General features: G+C 40.8%; 1 protein-coding gene across 1 annotated transcript in view; it reads left to right on the top strand.

The window, feature by feature from the left end:
- The window catches only part of SHC3 (SHC adaptor protein 3), a 57,361-nt gene extending 39,449 nt beyond the window's left edge, over positions 1-17,912 (top strand). Inside the window, exons 5-12 of the mRNA XM_086770464.1 lie at positions 903-956; positions 5,606-5,657; positions 9,774-9,900; positions 11,047-11,200; positions 12,200-12,296; positions 13,196-13,390; positions 15,358-15,653; positions 17,483-17,912. Of these exons, the coding sequence (XP_086626590.1) occupies positions 903-956; positions 5,606-5,657; positions 9,774-9,900; positions 11,047-11,200; positions 12,200-12,296; positions 13,196-13,390; positions 15,358-15,653; positions 17,483-17,611 (1,104 nt within the window). The 3' untranslated portion in view covers positions 17,612-17,912. The remainder of the gene's footprint in view (positions 1-902; positions 957-5,605; positions 5,658-9,773; positions 9,901-11,046; positions 11,201-12,199; positions 12,297-13,195; positions 13,391-15,357; positions 15,654-17,482) is intronic.
- Positions 17,913-19,053: the final 1,141 nt, after the last annotated feature.

The raw sequence follows: 19,053 nt of genomic DNA, 5'->3' as shown, positions 1-19,053 counted from the left end.
AAAACAGTTTTCTAAAGTATGTAGCTCCCTCTCCAAAGTGAGCAGTTAAGATCCAACTGACTACTATCGCATGCTCTGAGGCACTAAATAAAGGACTTGTCCTATGCCAGATGAATTCCTTGGCATGGTTTCTGTGACTCAAATGATCAAGGAAAATTTTCTTTCAAATGACCTTTTCTTTCTTGGTTGTTACATTATTTCATTATTGAAAGATTTCAGGAGTTAAATTTCAGAATAGCAATGGAGCAGAGCTGTTCTTGTTGTATTAGAGGTTCATGACAATCTGTCTCTTCCCAGAGAGATATCGTATTAGTTCAAATTGTACATAAGCAAATTGAATTTCAAATGCCCTGGAGTATGCCTCAGATTTTGTCCACAGTGCTACGCTGCAGCTAGATTCAAAATTCTGTTTGCATATTGCAAACATGTTGGTTGAAACATAAAATGACACAGTAGGTATTGGGAGAAATGTTATGATCCTTAGCTGGTGTGTAGATAGGCATGATTTCATTGATTTCACCAGAGTGGCATCAGCAGAAAAGTATTTCGATGAATAGGACCCTTTGCTCCATTCATCACTATCTGTAATACAGAAAGTGAGCTTTAGCAGATTAAAATTTCTCCAAAGATACAGTATGACAGATCTATGTGATTTACTGGAGTTCTGAGCACACTTAGCAATATTGCTGTGTCCTGCTAGGTTTTAAAGAACACCAGAATAGATATCTTCATCCTTAAGTTTTTTTATATTATCATGCTACCCTTTGCATTCCTTGTAAGTGAAATGCAGACATCATTTTGATCTTTGTTATGGATTTTCATAGCCATACAAACCAAAAAAGAAGTCAAAAAGGTGAACTATAAAAGAACCTACTAACTCACACTCTTTCTGATCCATACAGATCATAGCAAATCACCATATGCAATCTATTTCCTTTGCATCTGGAGGTGATCCGGTAAGCATTTCTTTAAAGCTTTCCCCCACATAGATATTGCTTTATGAGGACTGTGTGACAAAATTTATTGCATAGCTTGCTGAAAGAGAAATACAGTCACAATAGCTCCTTTTCTTGTTTCATAAATTCTTCTTGATTGTTGCCATCACACTTTTTTTTGAGGGACAAGCAGTTATGAATCCTCCTCTTTGAAGGACTGAAACGAAAAGTATCAAAGGGCTGTGAGCATTCATATAATAACTGATAAGCAGGACTCTGTTTTCCTGAGTAATGTAGTACAGTCATATGGATATTGTGTGAATTTTTGTCCCATTTTTTATTTTGTACTTTTTACAGTAATAGATTATGTTGCAGTTGTATTTATTGCAATGTATGCATTTATGTTTTTTCTTCTCCTCTTTAAGTGTACATTGTGAAGACTGTGCTAAATACTGCCTTCAGGTATATTCACTACACTCATTCAGCTTGAAGATAGGCTTTCAGGAAAAGCCTAGATCTTTTTTTCTAGTTTTGCAAAGTTTTCAGATATACCTACACATTTGGTTCATGTAGATCAAAGGGCAGACTCCTACTTGTTGTGCTCTTCCCTGTTTTTATAAGCAGTCCATCCAAAGGCATATTAAGTGTGCTTGTATGTCACCTAGGAAGCAATGGGAGAGTTATAGAACAGAGACATTGCTCACCTCTTACCTTTGAGGTTTGAAAGCTTTTAAACCTAGATTAATTGAATGAGTCTGCCTCTTCCTCCATTATACAATTATCTGTCATTTATCAGTCATGTACTACAGGTAAGGCAATTTCTAGTCTGCTTTGTAGGTTAATTTTCTCAGTTCAACTGTTAAGTTGAAGTTCTTTGACGCTTTCTCTGCTCATTTCACTATCCTCAGAAAACATAAGGGCAAACTTTAGTATAGCTCTGCTGAGCTCTGTTCAGTTCCAGAAGGGAAAAGGACATGATATCATATTAATTTGGGGAACAAAAATGGATCAACAGCAGCTTTGAGATACGACAGATTGCACTTGATGCTGTAAATGAACAATTCCTGAAGTGGGCAGAGGAGTTATTAGCACAGTTCCCTGCCTCCGTAGGAAGATTCTTTGCTCCCCATCTGCCATTCCAAATGCTAAGACCTGGAAACACCATTGCACACTGCCCACTGATAGAGTGATTTACCAGGAAAGAGAAGAGAAGCAGCAGTAGAGATTGGATTTGGAGTAAACAAGCTCTTCCAAATGTTTTAGAGAGATAAAAATCATGCTACTGAGTCAGTGAGCTACCAGAGAAATCAAATGACATGGTATAAGGGAGCCTACAAGAGACAGTGAAATTGTGCAGTTGTGTTCCCAATAACACCACTGCATGGTGATCTCATTCTGGGGGTGGAGAGAGTAGGTATGAGTATCTAATGATGATCCACAGTCTCGGTAGGCTAGTATCTGGCACAACTTTAAATCAAAAGCTTGTTCATAAAGCAGGTAGTTCCTTTGTCCTGCATGCACATGGAAGAAGACAAGATGCAAGGATGGGATTTAAGTCACAACTTTATTAGCCCATCAGAGGGTCATCCAGGCATAACTTTCATCAGCCCTTAAGAGCTCTTAAGAGAGCTGATGAAGTCTTATGAGGAGCAACTGAGGGAACTGGGATTGTTTAGTCTGGAGAAGAGGAGGCTGAGGGGAGACCTCATTGCTCTTTACAACTACCTGAAAGGAGGTTGTAGGGAGGTGGGTGTTGGTCTCTTCTTCCAAATAACTTGTGATAGGACAAGAGGAAATGGCCTCAAGTTGTGGCAGGGGAGGTTTAGGTTGGATATTAGGACACACTTCTTTACTGAAAGAGTGGTCAGGCACTGGCACAGGCTGCCCAAGGAAATGGTGGAGTCACCATCCCTGGAGGTGTTCAAAGAATGTGTAGAAGTGGCACTTCAGGACATGGTTTCGTAGGCATGGTGGTGTTAGGTTGATGGTTGACTTGATGATCTTGGAGGTGTTTTCCAACCTTAAAGATTCTATGATTTTATGATTTTAATGATTTTCACTTGGTGGAGAACTGCCACCACCAAACCATATCCCCCAAACACAATCAAGCTCCAGCCCGTAAGCTCATCTCCTCATATGAGATTTAAAATGGATGGAGAAAGGCCATACTGAACTAGGAACCCAGATCTGTGTCCATGTTTCTTCATGAAATACTTTATTTTTATTTTTGAATTTTGAAGTTTGGTTTAGTTAGAAGTGAGGCTGCCCCTACTTCTCACCCCATCCGCTTTTCTGCTCTGGGTATCTGTCACACGTTCACACCAGCAATTATCTTTGCAACTTTCCTCCCACTCCCTAAGCATTAATTACCTTTATCATTCAAAATATATCCACTGGAGAAGTGTTACACAGTCTTGGAGAACAGCTTGAGTACCATATATATTTTTGCAATATTCCCCTTTGCAATGACTCAGACAGTTTCTGGCTGTGTCAGTACATGGGAGCTTAAAAATCTCTCCACCAAATTCTTTCACATACTATTTCAGAATCATTTCTAGTTCACTTCCAAGACTGTGTTCTGGATCTGCTTTAGCTCTCTTCAGCCACTTCTTATGATACACTAAATATTTTTCATACATAGTTATTTCAGGTGGCTGTTTCCAGGCTGCTAGTCAAGACATCTGTTTTTGGAGATGCCTGCTGAAATTTCAGAGAGGCAGATCTCATAAGGTCTAATAAGGCAGGTCTCTCCGAGGTTCCTGAAGGCAGCAGTTTTTCAGTGTCAGCTCTGCCTCCAAATCTTAACAGCGCAATGCAATTTCTTTTAGGCCAAAATTATAGCTCATTCATACTTGTCTTCAGTCCTTTAATGTCAGGCACCACTTCGCTGCATCAGCCTAGCCCTGTATAGCCTTTTGATGGGAGTCTTCCAATTTGGCCACTGTGAAATGTGCCTACCTTAGGTCCGTAATAGTTTGTCATAGTCAGCTTGAATCTGAGAGCTTTAGATGAAATAAAGAGTAGGTAGTTCCCATCTTTCACATCCATGCTAGCTATGAGATAGATCTATGATTTACTCAGGCACAAATGTATCCATTAGCTATGTCTGTACTAGTAAATAAAATGATCTGTGTCCTATTTTCTGGTCCTGAAACTAAACAGCACAGTGCAATTTGCATCTGCACATTCACTCTCTTCCCTCACAGTGGTCTCTAGGGATTGATGCCCAGCATGTACTAGTCCCTCAGACAGTTTCAGAGCATGATATGGGAAACCAGCACAGCCAGGCAAGGGACAGTATCAACAGTATGGACAACTCTCAGGCCTTTACCTTGGCTCTGTTTTATTTGCTTCTATAGACATAGCCACTTTTCTTGTCTGCTTACTTGTTAATATGCATCATTACTTCCACTCAAGCCATTGCCCAGACACTATGTCACTGGGTGCTTAAAAAATTACTGGTCAAAATGCTAGGGCTCTGCTCTGCTTTTCTTACAGACCAACATAATTACTGCTGTGTCTGAGTGCCTTCCAATAGTGCATTAAGTGATATGGCTACACATCTGTCACCAGAACCATGAATGTGCTTCATAATTTCCCTTTCCTACTCCTTAGAAAGGAAGTTTTATACACATGCAGCACAGTGATTTGTTTTGGGTGGGTAGTGGGGGTGTGTACTTGCATGAGAGAAAGCTAAGCTGAAGAAGTCAATCTTTTAAGTGAAGACTGATCTTTGTTATGACATTAGATCCTGACATAATGGTCAACGGTCAGTCCCCTGAAGAGGCTTTGGGTAGATTTATGCAGCCAGCTGTAGTGTATCCTATATACACCTCAGTTAGGTTTAGCTATACCTGACTAGTCAGCCATGTCAGGAAGTATTGGAGCTAACCAGAACTTCCTGATTGCATCAAGGGTATATGGCATTTTCCAGACGGGCCAGCAGGTCTCATGTTTCCCAGAAGCATTGGCCTTTCTGTTTTGTCCGCACAATGATATAAGTCTGTGTCGCTTGTGCACAGGAGTGTGAGGGTGGCGGGACAGCAAGCAAAAAATCCCCAAAGAAGATGCCAGCCTGCTCTTGCCAGAAAATCCACCTGGCGTATGTCAATGGGGATGGCTGGGAGCAGTCCATGAGCTGGGAGAGAGTGTCCTGGGAGACTCCTGTCGCAGCCAAGCACCTGTGTGGCATATGGCATTTTAGTCAGTAAACACACCTGCTTGTCACACATGAATGAGCACCACTGCTAAGTATTTCTGGGGAGTATGGCTGTTACTCCCACTCTGTCTGCCACAGAACCAGTTATTATTCATGTTCTGAACCCAAATCTCTGGGTAGTTTGAAGATGAGGACTTGTAATTCTACTCTCTTCTAAATGAAGCCTGATCCAAATACTACTAAATTTGTTTAACTCATTTTCAGAGGCCTTGGAAGAGATTTTTTAAGTACTACTAGAACAGATCTCACACTCTGGAGAAAGCAAAGTGGTGAGATCAGTACCAGAACCCATAAACGTTTTTATGGGGTTTGAGTAGTATAGAACTGTAGAGCAAAAGATTTCATTTGAGGCTCTGCCCACAGGAATATGCACACTCTGAACTGTGATCTTTTGCTATGATCTGTGCAAAGATTTTTTGCATTCATTGCAGATATCTTCATTTTTTGACAGGATACAACTGACTATGTTGCATATGTAGCTAAGGATCCTGTTAATCGGAGAGGTAAGTTAGAAATATCTATTTGGCACCTTTCTTCCTTTGAGAAATATGAAATATTCATGGTATAATTCAGTCAGGTTTTTTTTCCCCCTAGGAAAAAATAAATGCAGCCCAATAAAAAGATTGCTTTTGACATCGTCATGGAAAGATTGTGTAGCAATAAGGAACAGCCATGCATAAGTTGGTTCTCAAACTTGGAACAGGTCTTGCTTATAGTTCATCTCCAAATATCACTTGGATTCTCTTCATCTCTTAAATCAAATGCTTGCCTTACTTGGCTGCATGAGCTTCTAAGCAACAGCTAACTCTTACCTACACACAATCACACGCAAGAACTAAGCAGTTCTCTGATTAAGTCCTTGGATGAGGTGGCTGAATCTGTTAGGTCTTCTCAGTACATGCCTAATTCTTCCTGGAAGAATCATTCTTTACCAAATGGTAAGCTTTTGAGCCAGCTTGCTGGAGGCTGTAATCCTCTTTCTCAGTGAAGTTTTATTCAAGGTTGTATTGCTTTTTGAGTGATCAGTCAGCAACAGGGAACCTCTCGTTGATTGTCTTCAAAGACTAAGAACTAGTTCAGGTTCTCAAAAATAAAAGTAGATTATAAAAAGTGTAAATTACAGTCTGAAATAATAGGTACAGAAAACCTGCCTGCTTGTAATGCAGAAAGCATCACTAGGTCTTAATGCTAGATACAAAGTATTGTATAATGTACCTGAGAACCTATTTATTATTCATAGATTCACAGAGAAAAAAGACTAGCTCCAAAAAAAGACTCAAGCATTTCCAACAGGATTTCTGCAGAATTCAGACACTTTAACTCCAAAATGCCAACCCTGCAAACCCTGTCTTACCATGGGCACAACTAATTCAATAGCTTCTGTATTTTGTCACCTTTAATGATCTTAGATACCTCAACAATCTGTTATGTCCATGTGCAGAGATGTTCAGACTTGAGAGCGTGAGCTCATAAATAATACCTGCACTAAACATACTAACATGAATATTAATGAAACACCTAGAAAACTTATGGGGAGTGGGAGGTAGGGAGATAGTCCCGATCTTTACCATACCTGTTATGTTCCAACATCATATGTCCCCCACTAGAAAGGCTTTGGGATTGGACTGTAGGCTGTATGGTGCAGAGCTGCTCTCTGCCCCACCTGCTTTAGCAGTACCCCTCTGCTGAACTGCAGGCTGATCTAGTTGTACTGAGAGGTCTCAGTGGCAATGCAGTGGACCAGCATCGCAGACCAGATGTTTGCACTGTACGGTCTGGAGGAGCCCTCTGCTCTGTGTTCTGTTCCTATGTGAGTGGATTTTATATAAAACCTGCTTCAAAGACTGTGTTCCTTATATCTAAGTTGAATGTCTTTAGCCTGAGATTCCTGCCACTGTTCCTTGTTAAGCTAGTCTATCCTAGATTGAGGAGTCATCTAAGCACCTGGTATTGTCTTCCTGTGGTGTATTTAGTTCAAGTCATTTCTCAGTTTTCTTTAGCAAAGTTTGACAGAGAAACTCTTCCAGCTGCAGTGCACATCCTCCATTCTTCAGACAATTTCTGTTCCTCCTCCTTCTATTTTTCTGCATTGATTTAAAAAGGTAGATGATGCCTGTTATTGTTTGGAATAATCTAGTATTAATGTCAGCAACCTGTAACAGAGGCCACACCTTCCTATTCCTTCTTGCTTTTGTCCTCATCATTAGCCGGTTTCTCATAAACCTTTTTAGCTGCAGTGAAGCACTGTTATCTTGTGTGAAATTCTTTCATGCTGTGATCTTTAAGCCTTCTGCGTTACAGCTTTCTATGGGAGCTTTCCCCAATTGTGTGTGCACATCAGTGGTTTGCAGATCAATGACCCTGTATGTGACAATTATTAAATCACATTTTTAAAAAGATCTAGTTTACCAAGGGATCTGGATTTCCCTCTTTTGTAATCTCAGACTATTCTGTCATTTTCTGTGTTACCTGCAAATTACTTTAGAAGTGAGTTTGAATTTATTTCCATATGTAGTGAAAATATTACTGCTCCTGTTATTAACACTAGCACCAGTGCTGTAGTATACCTTTCACTTCCATATTAGACTCATTTCTTCCCCAGGATGGAAAAGCTCTCTTCATGCTTTGTATTCTGGATCAAGCAAACTAAAAGCTGGCTGTCTTCTGCTGTAACATTCACAAGAAATCATTTCTGTGTGAGCCAAACCTCATCCTTTTACAAGAAGCACATCTTCTACCTGCTGAAAGTCCGTTCACGTATCCAAGGAAACAGGTTACTCATTATGTCACCTACCGAAACTACTTAATGACTCATGCTTCATTTCAGCTCCAGACAGGTTTAGCAGTGAGCAATGTAGCCTCTTTGAATTCCCACTCTAGTTGTAGAGTACAGAAATTATAGCTTTGTTTGGCCTAACTACTTTCTGTCCATGTTCATGGAGATAAGTCTGCACCTTATCTGGGGGCTGCTTGCTCACTGCCACCAGCAGTGGTGCAGAGTGGGTAAACAGCAAATAACCTGCTGCTGTCTTTGAACACATGGAGGTCCTGTTTTTGGCTGCCGCATCCACTTTCAGCATGCAGCTAAAGACATTTTCCCTGAATCAGGCATTACCTCAGCATGCTGGTCAGTACAGCAGATACTATAAGGTGAGAAGAGAGTATCACTGGATCTATTTCGCAGGACAGCACTGTGACTGGTGCCATCTCGTGCTGCGTGAGGTGCTGCTGCTGCTGCTGAGGGAGAGATAGATTGGTGCCCTGCTCATTCCATATCTGCATAACTGCAGGTTTCTTGGCCCTTTATTCTGACATCTTCAGAAGTTCTGTCCAGCAGATCAGCCCTCTAAGAAGTCATTGCTCAATCTCCTTAGTCTCTCTGTATTTTTTTAACTAAAATTGTCACACAAATGTCATGACCAACCCTTAATTGTAGGACATTGGCATCCAAAGCACTTCATTCCACTGGGCATATATTAAAATGCAATTTCTCATCTGAAGAATTTATATTTGGGTTATCAAATCAGTCAGAGGTGATAGAAATCAGTAACTTTGAAGAAGATCCTACTGTACTGCAGCAGAGCTTGGAAAAGACCCAGAGTTTCAAATCCAGTCCAGGCTCTAGCCAGCAGGCCATGTGTTTGTCCAGCACTGAATATGGAAACTGAACTTGCCTGGGCTTTTCTGAGTATCACTGTAGTGGTGTGCATTCAGATCTTTAGCTTTCTGCTTTTAACAACCATCTATGTTCCTGCAGTGTTAGGTGAAATCTTCATGAGTTTGCTTGTTTATGTTGTTACATAAGACGATACCTCCGAGCCACTCTCTGATTTAAAAACGGAAAGGATTTGGCTGCGCAGACAGCTGATAAAGGTTGCTCAGCCTCATACAGGAAAAGAGCTTGTGTTGCCAGCCTCCCTCCTTACTGCCTCTGTCACAGTGGGTTCTGAGAGGTGGCACGAGAGGGAGTGCTGGAGTTAACCGGGGTCCTGGCTCTGTGCTCCCCTGTGATCCTCCAGTTTGCTAGGAGTGTCTCCATACAGACAAGCAGAAAAAGCTTCTGGGCATCTGTATTACTGGAATCAGATTGGGGCCCGAGATCTAGGAAGTATCATAGTTACTGCTCCTCCCTCAGCCTGTAATTTGGGAAATTCAGGAAACTCAAAGGAAGTGAACAGCTTGCAAACTTGGGGTGATTAGACAAAACTGAAGTGGTAATAAAACTAAGGAAAGCAAAGAACGCTTTTTTTTTTGTTGTTACCATCTATTAGTATTTTTATAATCTCAACTTAAAGCTCAGAATTCTCGTATAATCTCTTGTATTCAGGTAATTAACAAGTGAAATTTTATGAGATTTCCTGTCTTTATGGACTTGTTAAAATCCTAGAACTGATACATGGTCTTGCCTATTGCAGTCACACATCAGAGCAATTTTATTTAACCTTAAAAAGACCCCATTGCCTGAAATTCACTATGCCAGAATTGGGTTTTACTGAAATGTGCACACCACGAATAGGGCAACTATGCCTGACACGTAGGTGTTTTGTAATAGGTCAGTGCATCCCACCATAACATAAACGATGATTTGCATGTGCATGTGTTGGATCTTTTTCATTTAGCTTGTCATATACTGGAATGCTGTGATGGCCTGGCCCAGGATGTCATCAGTACCATAGGGCAAGCGTTTGAGCTTCGATTTAAGCAATACTTGCAGTGCCCCGCTAAGATACCTACTTTCCATGAGAGGTGAGTACAATTGTAGAAGACTGCTAAAGGATCTTCTTTAGCTTTATATTTACTTAATAAAATGTGCTGTGGACAAAGTTACTGGAGACAGACAGGATTTAAATACTTTAAAAAGAGATTTATGCTAAATTAGCAAAGCAGGGTTTGGCTAATGAATGTGAAAGGAGCACAATAATTTTAAAATAGTGGGCTAAATATGGATTTCACAGTGAACTTACTGAAATGATAATGCGTTTTCCATTATAGTTAGTAGGCAGAGTTGGGTGGCCAAGAATGGATGTTATTTGTGGCATTTCCTCATTGTTGTTACAGTTATAGCCATTCTGTCAATTTAGATGAAGTAAGCTAGAGTTGCTGGGCTTCCAAAATGACTACTGATGTTTCACTATTTCTGATACTACCCAGGATTAATTTTTTAGGAATTTGATGTATTGTACAGAGGCTTTGACTGCATTGTTCTCTGGCGGATACAAAATCTATCTGTTTTTATATGTTTAAAAGGCTGGAATATAGCATTCTGTTTTCTTTGGTGAACTGTGTTTTTGACATGAATAGCTATATGCTCACTAACATTAGTATAAATCCCAGTGAGCTGGTACCCTGTAATCTCTTATATCAGAGTAAAATGAGTGTATGGTGAATATAAAACACTACTATCCTAATCTGGAAGCATTCTGTACTCACTTTGGACTTGTGTAAATGACTGTTAAATGTAGACTGAAACCACAGATCTGATCCCTTGACTTTGTGAAGTTCTTCCAGATTTATATTGGTGACAGAGCAGCCATAATTAAAAACAAATTTTTAGGGCTTAGTCAGTCAATAAAGTAATAATATTTTAAATGTTACTGTAAGGTTAAAGAAAATTGTTCGTTAATGCAGTTTATAGTGGCCTTTAAAGCTAAGTAACAACATCCTTTTCTCAGCAAAAATAATTTATTCCATTGCAAAAGAGGTTTACATCAAGTTTGTCTAAACAGAGAGGGTCTGTTGCATGATCCCTTATTGCTTCCTGACTTAAAATGGTAGCTGAATTGTCAAAATAATATGCAATAGTGGTTCCCTCACAGGCGGTCTTAACATGCTGCGAGTATCTGTAAGTATTTTGCAAGCAAGGGGCAAAATAAGGCACTCACTTTCTTACAGGGTGCAGAGTTTTGATGAACCATGGATGGAGGAAGATAAAGAAGCAACAGAACATCTCTATTACAACAACATCCCAAATAAAATGGCCCCCCCTGGCGGCTTCATTGATGCCAGGCTCAAAACAAGACTTCCCGGTGCTGCAGATACAGCTCAGGTCAGTACCATTCCATCTCTGCCCTCCTGCTGATGGATCAAACATTTTTTAAAAATGTGTATTTTAAGGTGGATACATTGAGACCATTTATAGCTCACAGCCCTTCATGTGTGGCCAGTTTCCTTTTGAATGGGCATTGAAGATCTAGGGGACAACATATTAGGCAGGTTCAGAACAAACAAAAGGAGGTAAGCTCCTCATGGTGTTAAAAGATTACACAGATTCAAGGAAGAGAAATCCACAAAGGGTTACTAAATTAGTAGAAACCATGTCTGCTTCAGTGCACACTAACTGGGAAAATAGTGCACACTAACTGGGAAAGATTTGATGCACAACCATTTAAACGATCTAGTGCAGTTGTTACTAGCAGTTCATTATGTTCATAACGCATCAGCAATCAGTGTGCAGACAGTTCCTAGGTAGGTTTTACACCTCATGTTGAACTGAGGCCCACTTGGATACTTCTGCCAGCATTGCTGTGGGAAGTTTGACTGCAGTATCAACATAGCCACCTAAAAGGAGTTTTCAGATCCAGCACAACTCTGCTTAAATCCAGAGGGGCCTTGTCTGTAGACAACATCCTCCCTTCAGTACCCAAGTGTGTCCCCTTGTACCAATGTGAATCTTTCAAGCTCATGCTTTGGAGAGTGCTGGGGGTGTCTTCTGGTCCCAGGTGTGTTTCTGCAGAATGCTTTCCCCAGGCACATATGTGAAAGGGCTTGCTATGTGAAGACAAATGTAGTGAAGGAGGTAATGCATCATTTGGGACCGCGAGGGTTAATAAAAGCAGGAAGCAGGGAAGTTTACATGAAGGTCACCGGTAATATTTTACTCCTACACAAATGCATTTGTGAGATATATATTCTGACACCATGATGAATTGGAAATGAAGAGTGGGAGTACACAGAATACAGCCAAGGAAATTGTCGAAGCCACTCATGATATATCTGAGCATTCTAAAGGTAATTGAACATTTCTTTGCACATGTGTCCCTTCTAGTCTGCAGTAGGAGTGGGAGGAGAGCAAACCTATTACCAGAGTCGTCACTTAGGAGACACATTCAGTGAAAACTGGCATCATGCGCCTGTTAAGCAAGGTGAGTTTTACTAGTTTTAGCTGTAATACTGCTGGAGGTCTTGGGTGGGCAAAACACGTGAAAGTCTGATGCCTCAAAGTCTTAAGGCAATGAACTGCATTTTGTTGATAGATTCCCTTTGTCTGAATTTTAGCATTGATATCAGTGAAAAGCATTTGGTAATTACCTCTGGATAAATTATTAAATGCACACCTTCATAAAATCTTATCTTCTGCGGAGCCAGAAACCTTCAGCTCTCCAGCCTGCCATGTCGTAAAACTCCATGGTATTTAAAGATGGACTGCATGGTCTATTCTGAAAATCTGACCTACTAGGGTATGCAAGATGGAGTTTCCAAAGGAAAAGCCTAAAGTTAGAAGCTTTTTTAAAATGTGGAGCGATACATGTATTTGCACATGATCTCTGCTCCATGAATAACAAATAATGCATAATGTTCTTTTTGTTGTTGTCTATGAATTTTAAGCAAATCACATCAAAACATATGTGTTAAATTTCATCCCTTTCACCTTTATATGACAGCTTTACTGTGTTTCCAGGGACACTTTCTTTTCAAATGCCAGAATATGTTATCTGTTTTTAATGTGCACAAATTTTAGGATTTTATTCCATATCCTGCTATCACGACTCTCCAACTGAATATCACCTTTGACACTGACAGTATTTACAGAATTTTCTTTTCCTCTTGAATAATAACACACATTCCCAGACCCTCATTGAAACACAGTTCTGAATCCATTCATCAACATTTTTTTTCACTAGATCCTGCAGTTATTGACTTTAGATTTCCCATTCCAGGGAATTTTAAACCTGTGGTGATGGGGTATATGTTATTTGGTCATTTATAACAACACTGTTCTGTCAAATATAAAAAAGAAGAAAAACAGTCTTGAATTTTCTAGGATCTCTGGACATCTGTAGTATGCTGGAAGGGAAATCACAAGTAACCCCAACAGCAGAGGTGCCAATGTACGTAAACACTCAGCATATAAATATAGAAGCTCTATTGGCACTTCAGGCAGATGCTGAAAGTACCTTCAGTGGAACAGCAGATGACACCAAAGAGAGCAGCCCAGGAAAGGATCTGTTTGACATGAGTGAGTTCCTTTCCTGTTCACTCCCTTTCTAATAAGTGACCTAATATGTTTATGCATTAGTTCTGTATAGAAGTATTTTAAAAATTCTCTGAATTTTAGTATTCCTGGTGGAATCATGGTGAATTTTAGAATTAACGGTGGTTTCCTATCTGACTGAGTTAAAATAAGGATGGCTGGAGATTTGAAGCTCATTTGTCTTATATATGAGTTAAGCTGAGTTGTGGTCTATGTTGTCCTCAGCATCACAGGTAACCACCTCAGAAGGAAAATAAATCAGGAGGCTTCTCATGCAGGAAAGTGAAGGCTGGAGAATTAGCTTGAGCCTGTCCTGTGACTATGTTACTAGGAAGTCAATGCATATTACAAAAACTTTGTGCAACAAGGAAGCTGAGAGGGAAATTAAAAGGCTGTGTTATCCCTTGCTCTTGACAGGCCTACTATCTTATCTAGCTATCTGTTCCAACTTTGAAGTCAGCTTTTCCAAGATCAGAATCGTAGCCATAGCTGTAAAACAATGGTTTAAGCATCAGTCATTATTAGACGTTAGTGCTACCGATACACATTGTTTTCAGCTTTGAAGAGATACTTAACAGGAAATCCGGAGAAAGCAGTTTGATGCACAGAAAATCTTTATTTTTCTACTCTTCCTACCTCTGATCAATTGCTGACACATAATTTATTTAGTTGAGTTAACGTAATTAAAAGGCAATGAGACAAAGCAGTCGGTGCCTGTATGTTATTTGTAAAAGAACATATCTACATTTCTGTTATCTCAGTATATATAAAACTGTCTTCCTGGCATGCTTTTGCTGAGCTATGTCTCTATTTCCACAGTTTAGGGAGATTTTGGATTGAAAGAAAGAGGGAGGGAAGAAAATTGAGGGAGTGAATATAGATCTGAAATGAGAAAATTCTGCTGTCTGAAATCTGGGATGTTAACCTTGATTTCTAATATGCCATGCCCTTAAAACATACACATGCTTACCTCAATTTTGTATGCATTTTTTTCCTAAAAATAGGGAAAACTATTTCTCATCTTCCAGCCTTTATTAATCTTTAACCATTGGATTTAGAGCTGCTGTATTGCTTCATTGTACTGCTCTGCAGATCTCATTTAGTAAGTCTAGTGGGCACAGAACAATATCTTTGATATGCACTGGTTGGCCGGATGAAGATCTTGCAAGGGAAAATAGCTTCCCACAGGTCAGTACAGCATATAACGAAGCATGCACTGACCTGTTTACTATTTCTGTAAGGCTGTCGGGATCTGTAATGACACATCTTTTCATTCCACTCTGCAGTAAGTAACACTGAGTTCAAGATTTAGCTGAGGTTTAAAAGATGCTTCCCTGAGGCTGGCTTCAGCTAGGTAAATCAACTGTAAAGGTGTTAGCCTGTGTCTGTGCTGCAGAGACCTCTTCCTATCTGGAGACTAGGGGCAGGCTGAGTGGTAAGGGTGTCTGATGCCTTCTAGACATACCTTTGGCCTGGAGAATCAGTAATGGATAATTTTTAAATTAATGCACTGCTTGAGGACAGAGCATATACGAGTATAATGATACTGGGTACCCATATTATGTAATTCATTTCAAATGAAAATGTCTAATGTACCTAGCAAGAGAAAAGGTGAGCTCTGCCTGGTACCAGGATATATAAATGCAACTGTTGACAATAGGCATTACTGAAATAAAATCACTACCTTTCAAAAGCTCCTGCCAAGGTTTGCTCTGCTTTTTATCAGCATCTTTCTGTGCATAACATAGATTTTTAACATTATACTCGTCGATCTTAATATAATCTGTAAATCAGTAGGCCTAGCAGTGCATCTTCCTTCATTTTTTTAATAAAGATAAATGGAAGTGGCTATAACACAAAATAAATCCTGTTAAAAATGACTGGAATATCACCATTTTGTAACATGATTTACCTCTGAATGATCTTGTGCTTGTTTCTATTTCCACAACCAGAACCATTTGAAGATGCCCTCAAGAACCAAACGTCTGAGGCTGCACTGAATAAATCCACCTCCACTGGATGCACCAGTCCTCTTTTATCCAGAGCAGCTGACCGGACTGTAGCTGAAGAGCTGAGCACAGAGCCATGGTACCAAGGAGAGATGAGCAGGAAAGAAGCAGAGCAGCTGTTAAAGAAATGTGGAGACTTCCTTGTGAGGAAGAGTACTACAAATCCCGGCTCCTATGTGCTGACAGGCATGCACAATGGACAAGCCAAGCATCTTCTTTTGGTGGACCCAGAAGGAAATGTAAGTCCTGACTCCTCTGTAACACAGGAGGTTTCTGACTCTACACATTTTCTCTAAATGTGTTTCATCTTGTTTACTGCTTATTCACAACTGATCATAAGTACAGCCTCATCTCTCTAATACGCCATCACATCTCTAATTCTCTCCCTGATGCCTAGCAGGAGACCCACCGCATGATTTCTGCATGTTGCAGGCAGCCTTTAGGGACCTGATTCCCCAACAACCTCAAGCTTTGGCAGTACAGTCTTAGTCAAAAGTGCAGCTAAGCCACTTCTTCAGCCTTTCTGTTGAGAAGCTGCCAGTAGCTGCACAGGTTCAGCCAGCCTGTGTGCCAGCAGTTCCCACATGACATCTCTGTCAGCCAGGATACAGACCAGGCCCTCCCTTTCCTGCACGTAAGCCCAGGAGATAGCTAGGCATGTTCCCAAACCCGCTCCACCTCTGCTGCACTGGGGCCCCCTCAGTCGACAAAGGGACCCTCCCAGCAGCAGGATGGAGAGGGCAAAGGAGCGCCAGTTTTCTGCCGCTCCCGGGGAGGTGTAGTCGTGTCTGGGAAGATGATAGCATGGCTACCCGTTTTATTCTTGGCTCGTGGTAGCAGAGAGCGGGCAGCTCCTCTTCCTCTGTAAAGGAGACGAGCCCCGACGTAAATGGACGCTCCCGGGGGCGAGCTGGCCCGTCGGCACATGTTTAAGCCGCCCGGCCCCACAGTCTGTGACGCTACGACGAGGGGCGCCCGCGGTGCGTGTCGTGTACAGATCGCCCACGCGAGGGCAGCCGAAGAATGGCTCTGGACTTCGGGGCCGGCTGCCGAGCGCTGGACTGGGCCGGGCCGGGCCGCCAGCCGCGGGAACCGGCCCAGCGCCCTTTGGGGCCTCGCCCCTTGGGCCCCGCCATCGGCAGTTCGGTGACGCCTGCAGCAGGGCTCCCTGGTTCTCCCCCAGGGTAAACCCCCAAAGAGCTGTTACAGGCCGCTTTTGTGTGGCACGGTAGGGGCAGAGAGGCTGTGTCCTGCCGGCCCTCTGCTACCCTGCTGCCTGGCGTGGCGTACTCGGGCCCTGCGAGGCCTCCGGGTCATTTTCCTCCCATAGGCAAAGGACAGACCCACCCCCCCACGGCCATCTTTTCCACGTTGTCTCCAAGAGCAGCAGTAGATTGCTGACCTCCTTGCATGGGGACCTGCTTGCTCTGTGCACCTGTCCCCTCCCTCGGCCTGCTCCCAATGTGCCCTCACGGCCCAAGCGGCTCTGCAGCTTCTCGTGCAGCAGGCATGGCCGGACAACAGCAGTTTTTCTGCGGCTGTATTTACCTTAGCGGTGCTCTCTGTACGGTTCGTGACATCCTGGCACAGCTGAGCAGCCCCGTTTGTGGCTTGTCAGAGGGGAGAACCGTCAGTAAAATGTGGCCTTTTTCGTCAGTGTGTGGCCAACCGCAGCAGCGTGCCAGCTGCTTGCATTTCTTCCGTGCGGCATTTCTAATGAAAAAGGTGAAAGCACTTAAAAGAAGCGGGCGGTGTCTTGAAAAAGAAATTTTAATCTAAAAATCTGACTTAGAGTGAAACAAAATGTTGTACTAAGTTTTCAAGCAGATCTATTCAGAAAAAGTACTAATAGTAGACTAGCACATAGGTAACATGCAAAATACTTGTTTGGAAAGAATAGGGGGAGGAAGACAAAAGAGAAGCAAAACAAAGCTCCACTTATTTTGATGGGCAATCAGTGTCTAAAATATGATTAATTTTGTCATTTTGTTCTTAGAGAATTTCAGTGCAAAGTTAAGAAAAAAAGTATTTTACTCTTTAATCTGTCTCTTGCGTCCTTTTCTTGAAGGTTCGTACAAAAGATCGTGTCTTTGACAGCATAAGTCATCTCATCAATCATCATCTCGAGAATAATTTGCCAATAGTTTCTTCTGGGAGTGAACTCTGCCTACAGCAACCTGCTGAGAGGAAACACTGACTCCAGATAACTGTTTTAATTTTTGTAATTTGCAAGCTATAACTGGTGGAAATTGCAGATCTGAAAAAAACATGTACATTAAAAAAAAAAAAAGGATATTCACATATATTTCACCAGTATGTTTTCCTTAGGTTTAAGAAGCCCCATTTCACATAGTACACTTGAAAATTCTCGATGCTTTATGTAGACATGAAGGCACATTAGAAGGCTTTCTTAAAAAGCAATTTCAGTAAAGTTGTTCAGATTCTCTAGTGTAAATATTGATAATGTATATATACATATTATATATATATGTGTAAATACAGTATATATTTATATTTTTCAACTCAGTCTGTTGACAGTATAGGACCATCTTCTGTGTCGTGTGTTTTTACCAGAAGAAAAACGCCAATTGTGATTGTTAGATAAAAACAGAATTCAGCAGTCTCAATTTCTTGAGAAAATTAATATTGAGGATCTTATTTCTGATTTTACCTATGAAGCACAACTATGGGGATTACATGTGGATTACACTGATTTACCATGGAAGGAGTCTGAATTCAGCAACTAGTATTCCAACTCGGAAATTTAGCATAAAATGATTTTTAAAAGTGTTACTTAGTGTCACTGATATCAAAAGCATTTTATCTTTCTGATGTCAAGTTTGAATTCTTATATGATGCTACTCAAAACATTTGTATCTTGCTTTAACAATGATTTGGTGTGATCTCTCTGTGTATGAGATGTGTGCATCTGATTTTTCTAACAATTATATAACAATATTCTGTAACTTTAATTTATTAATTTGAGTGCTAATTTTATTTATAAGTAGTTCTCTGCTTACGGTGAAGATTTAGGTGTTCTTGACAACCAGTCTCCCATTAGGTAGGTTAAGTAACTTGTGTTTAATAGGTTTAATGGAAGATGTACATGGTTGGTTAAATACATATCTGAAAAATCTTTTCTTCTTAGAAACTGTGAAATCTATCATGACTCAATGGTCAGTTCTGCAAATGGCATCATTTGCATTTACCTACCAAAGTGTAACTTGACTTTGGCCTTCAGCAAGCAAATATACTGCTTTTCTCTCAATATCAAGTTGAAAAATACACATACACTAAAGATGCATTTCTGGCAGAAATGTCCTTGGCCTTTGGTACTGGAAAATGTTTTAAGGAAGGTTTGTACTATTCCAATGCAAGTACTATATGAAGTTATTTGCCTATTTTATGAAGCTTATCAAGAGCAAAATTCAATAGAGACAGTTCCTGTAAAGGCAAAGTTTGTGTCAGGGTCAGGATTTAGCCTTCAGCACTCCAAGGTACTGCAAGCACCAGTATCTCAAATAAAAATCTTCAGACTTGATTCATGAAGCCCAGGACTCAACAGGATAAGTTTAGGTTAAGTGCCTGCCTACCCTGAAGTACTCAATACTTAAATCTACTTAAAGTTATATCGGTTTT

This window comes from Chlamydotis macqueenii, chromosome Z (assembly GCF_036417535.1).
Source record: "Chlamydotis macqueenii isolate bChlMac1 chromosome Z, bChlMac1.mat, whole genome shotgun sequence".
Taxonomy (NCBI): Eukaryota; Metazoa; Chordata; class Aves; order Otidiformes; family Otididae; genus Chlamydotis; species Chlamydotis macqueenii.
The sequence above is the reverse complement of the archived record's forward strand: the minus strand, read 5'-3'. Positions and strand labels throughout refer to the sequence as shown.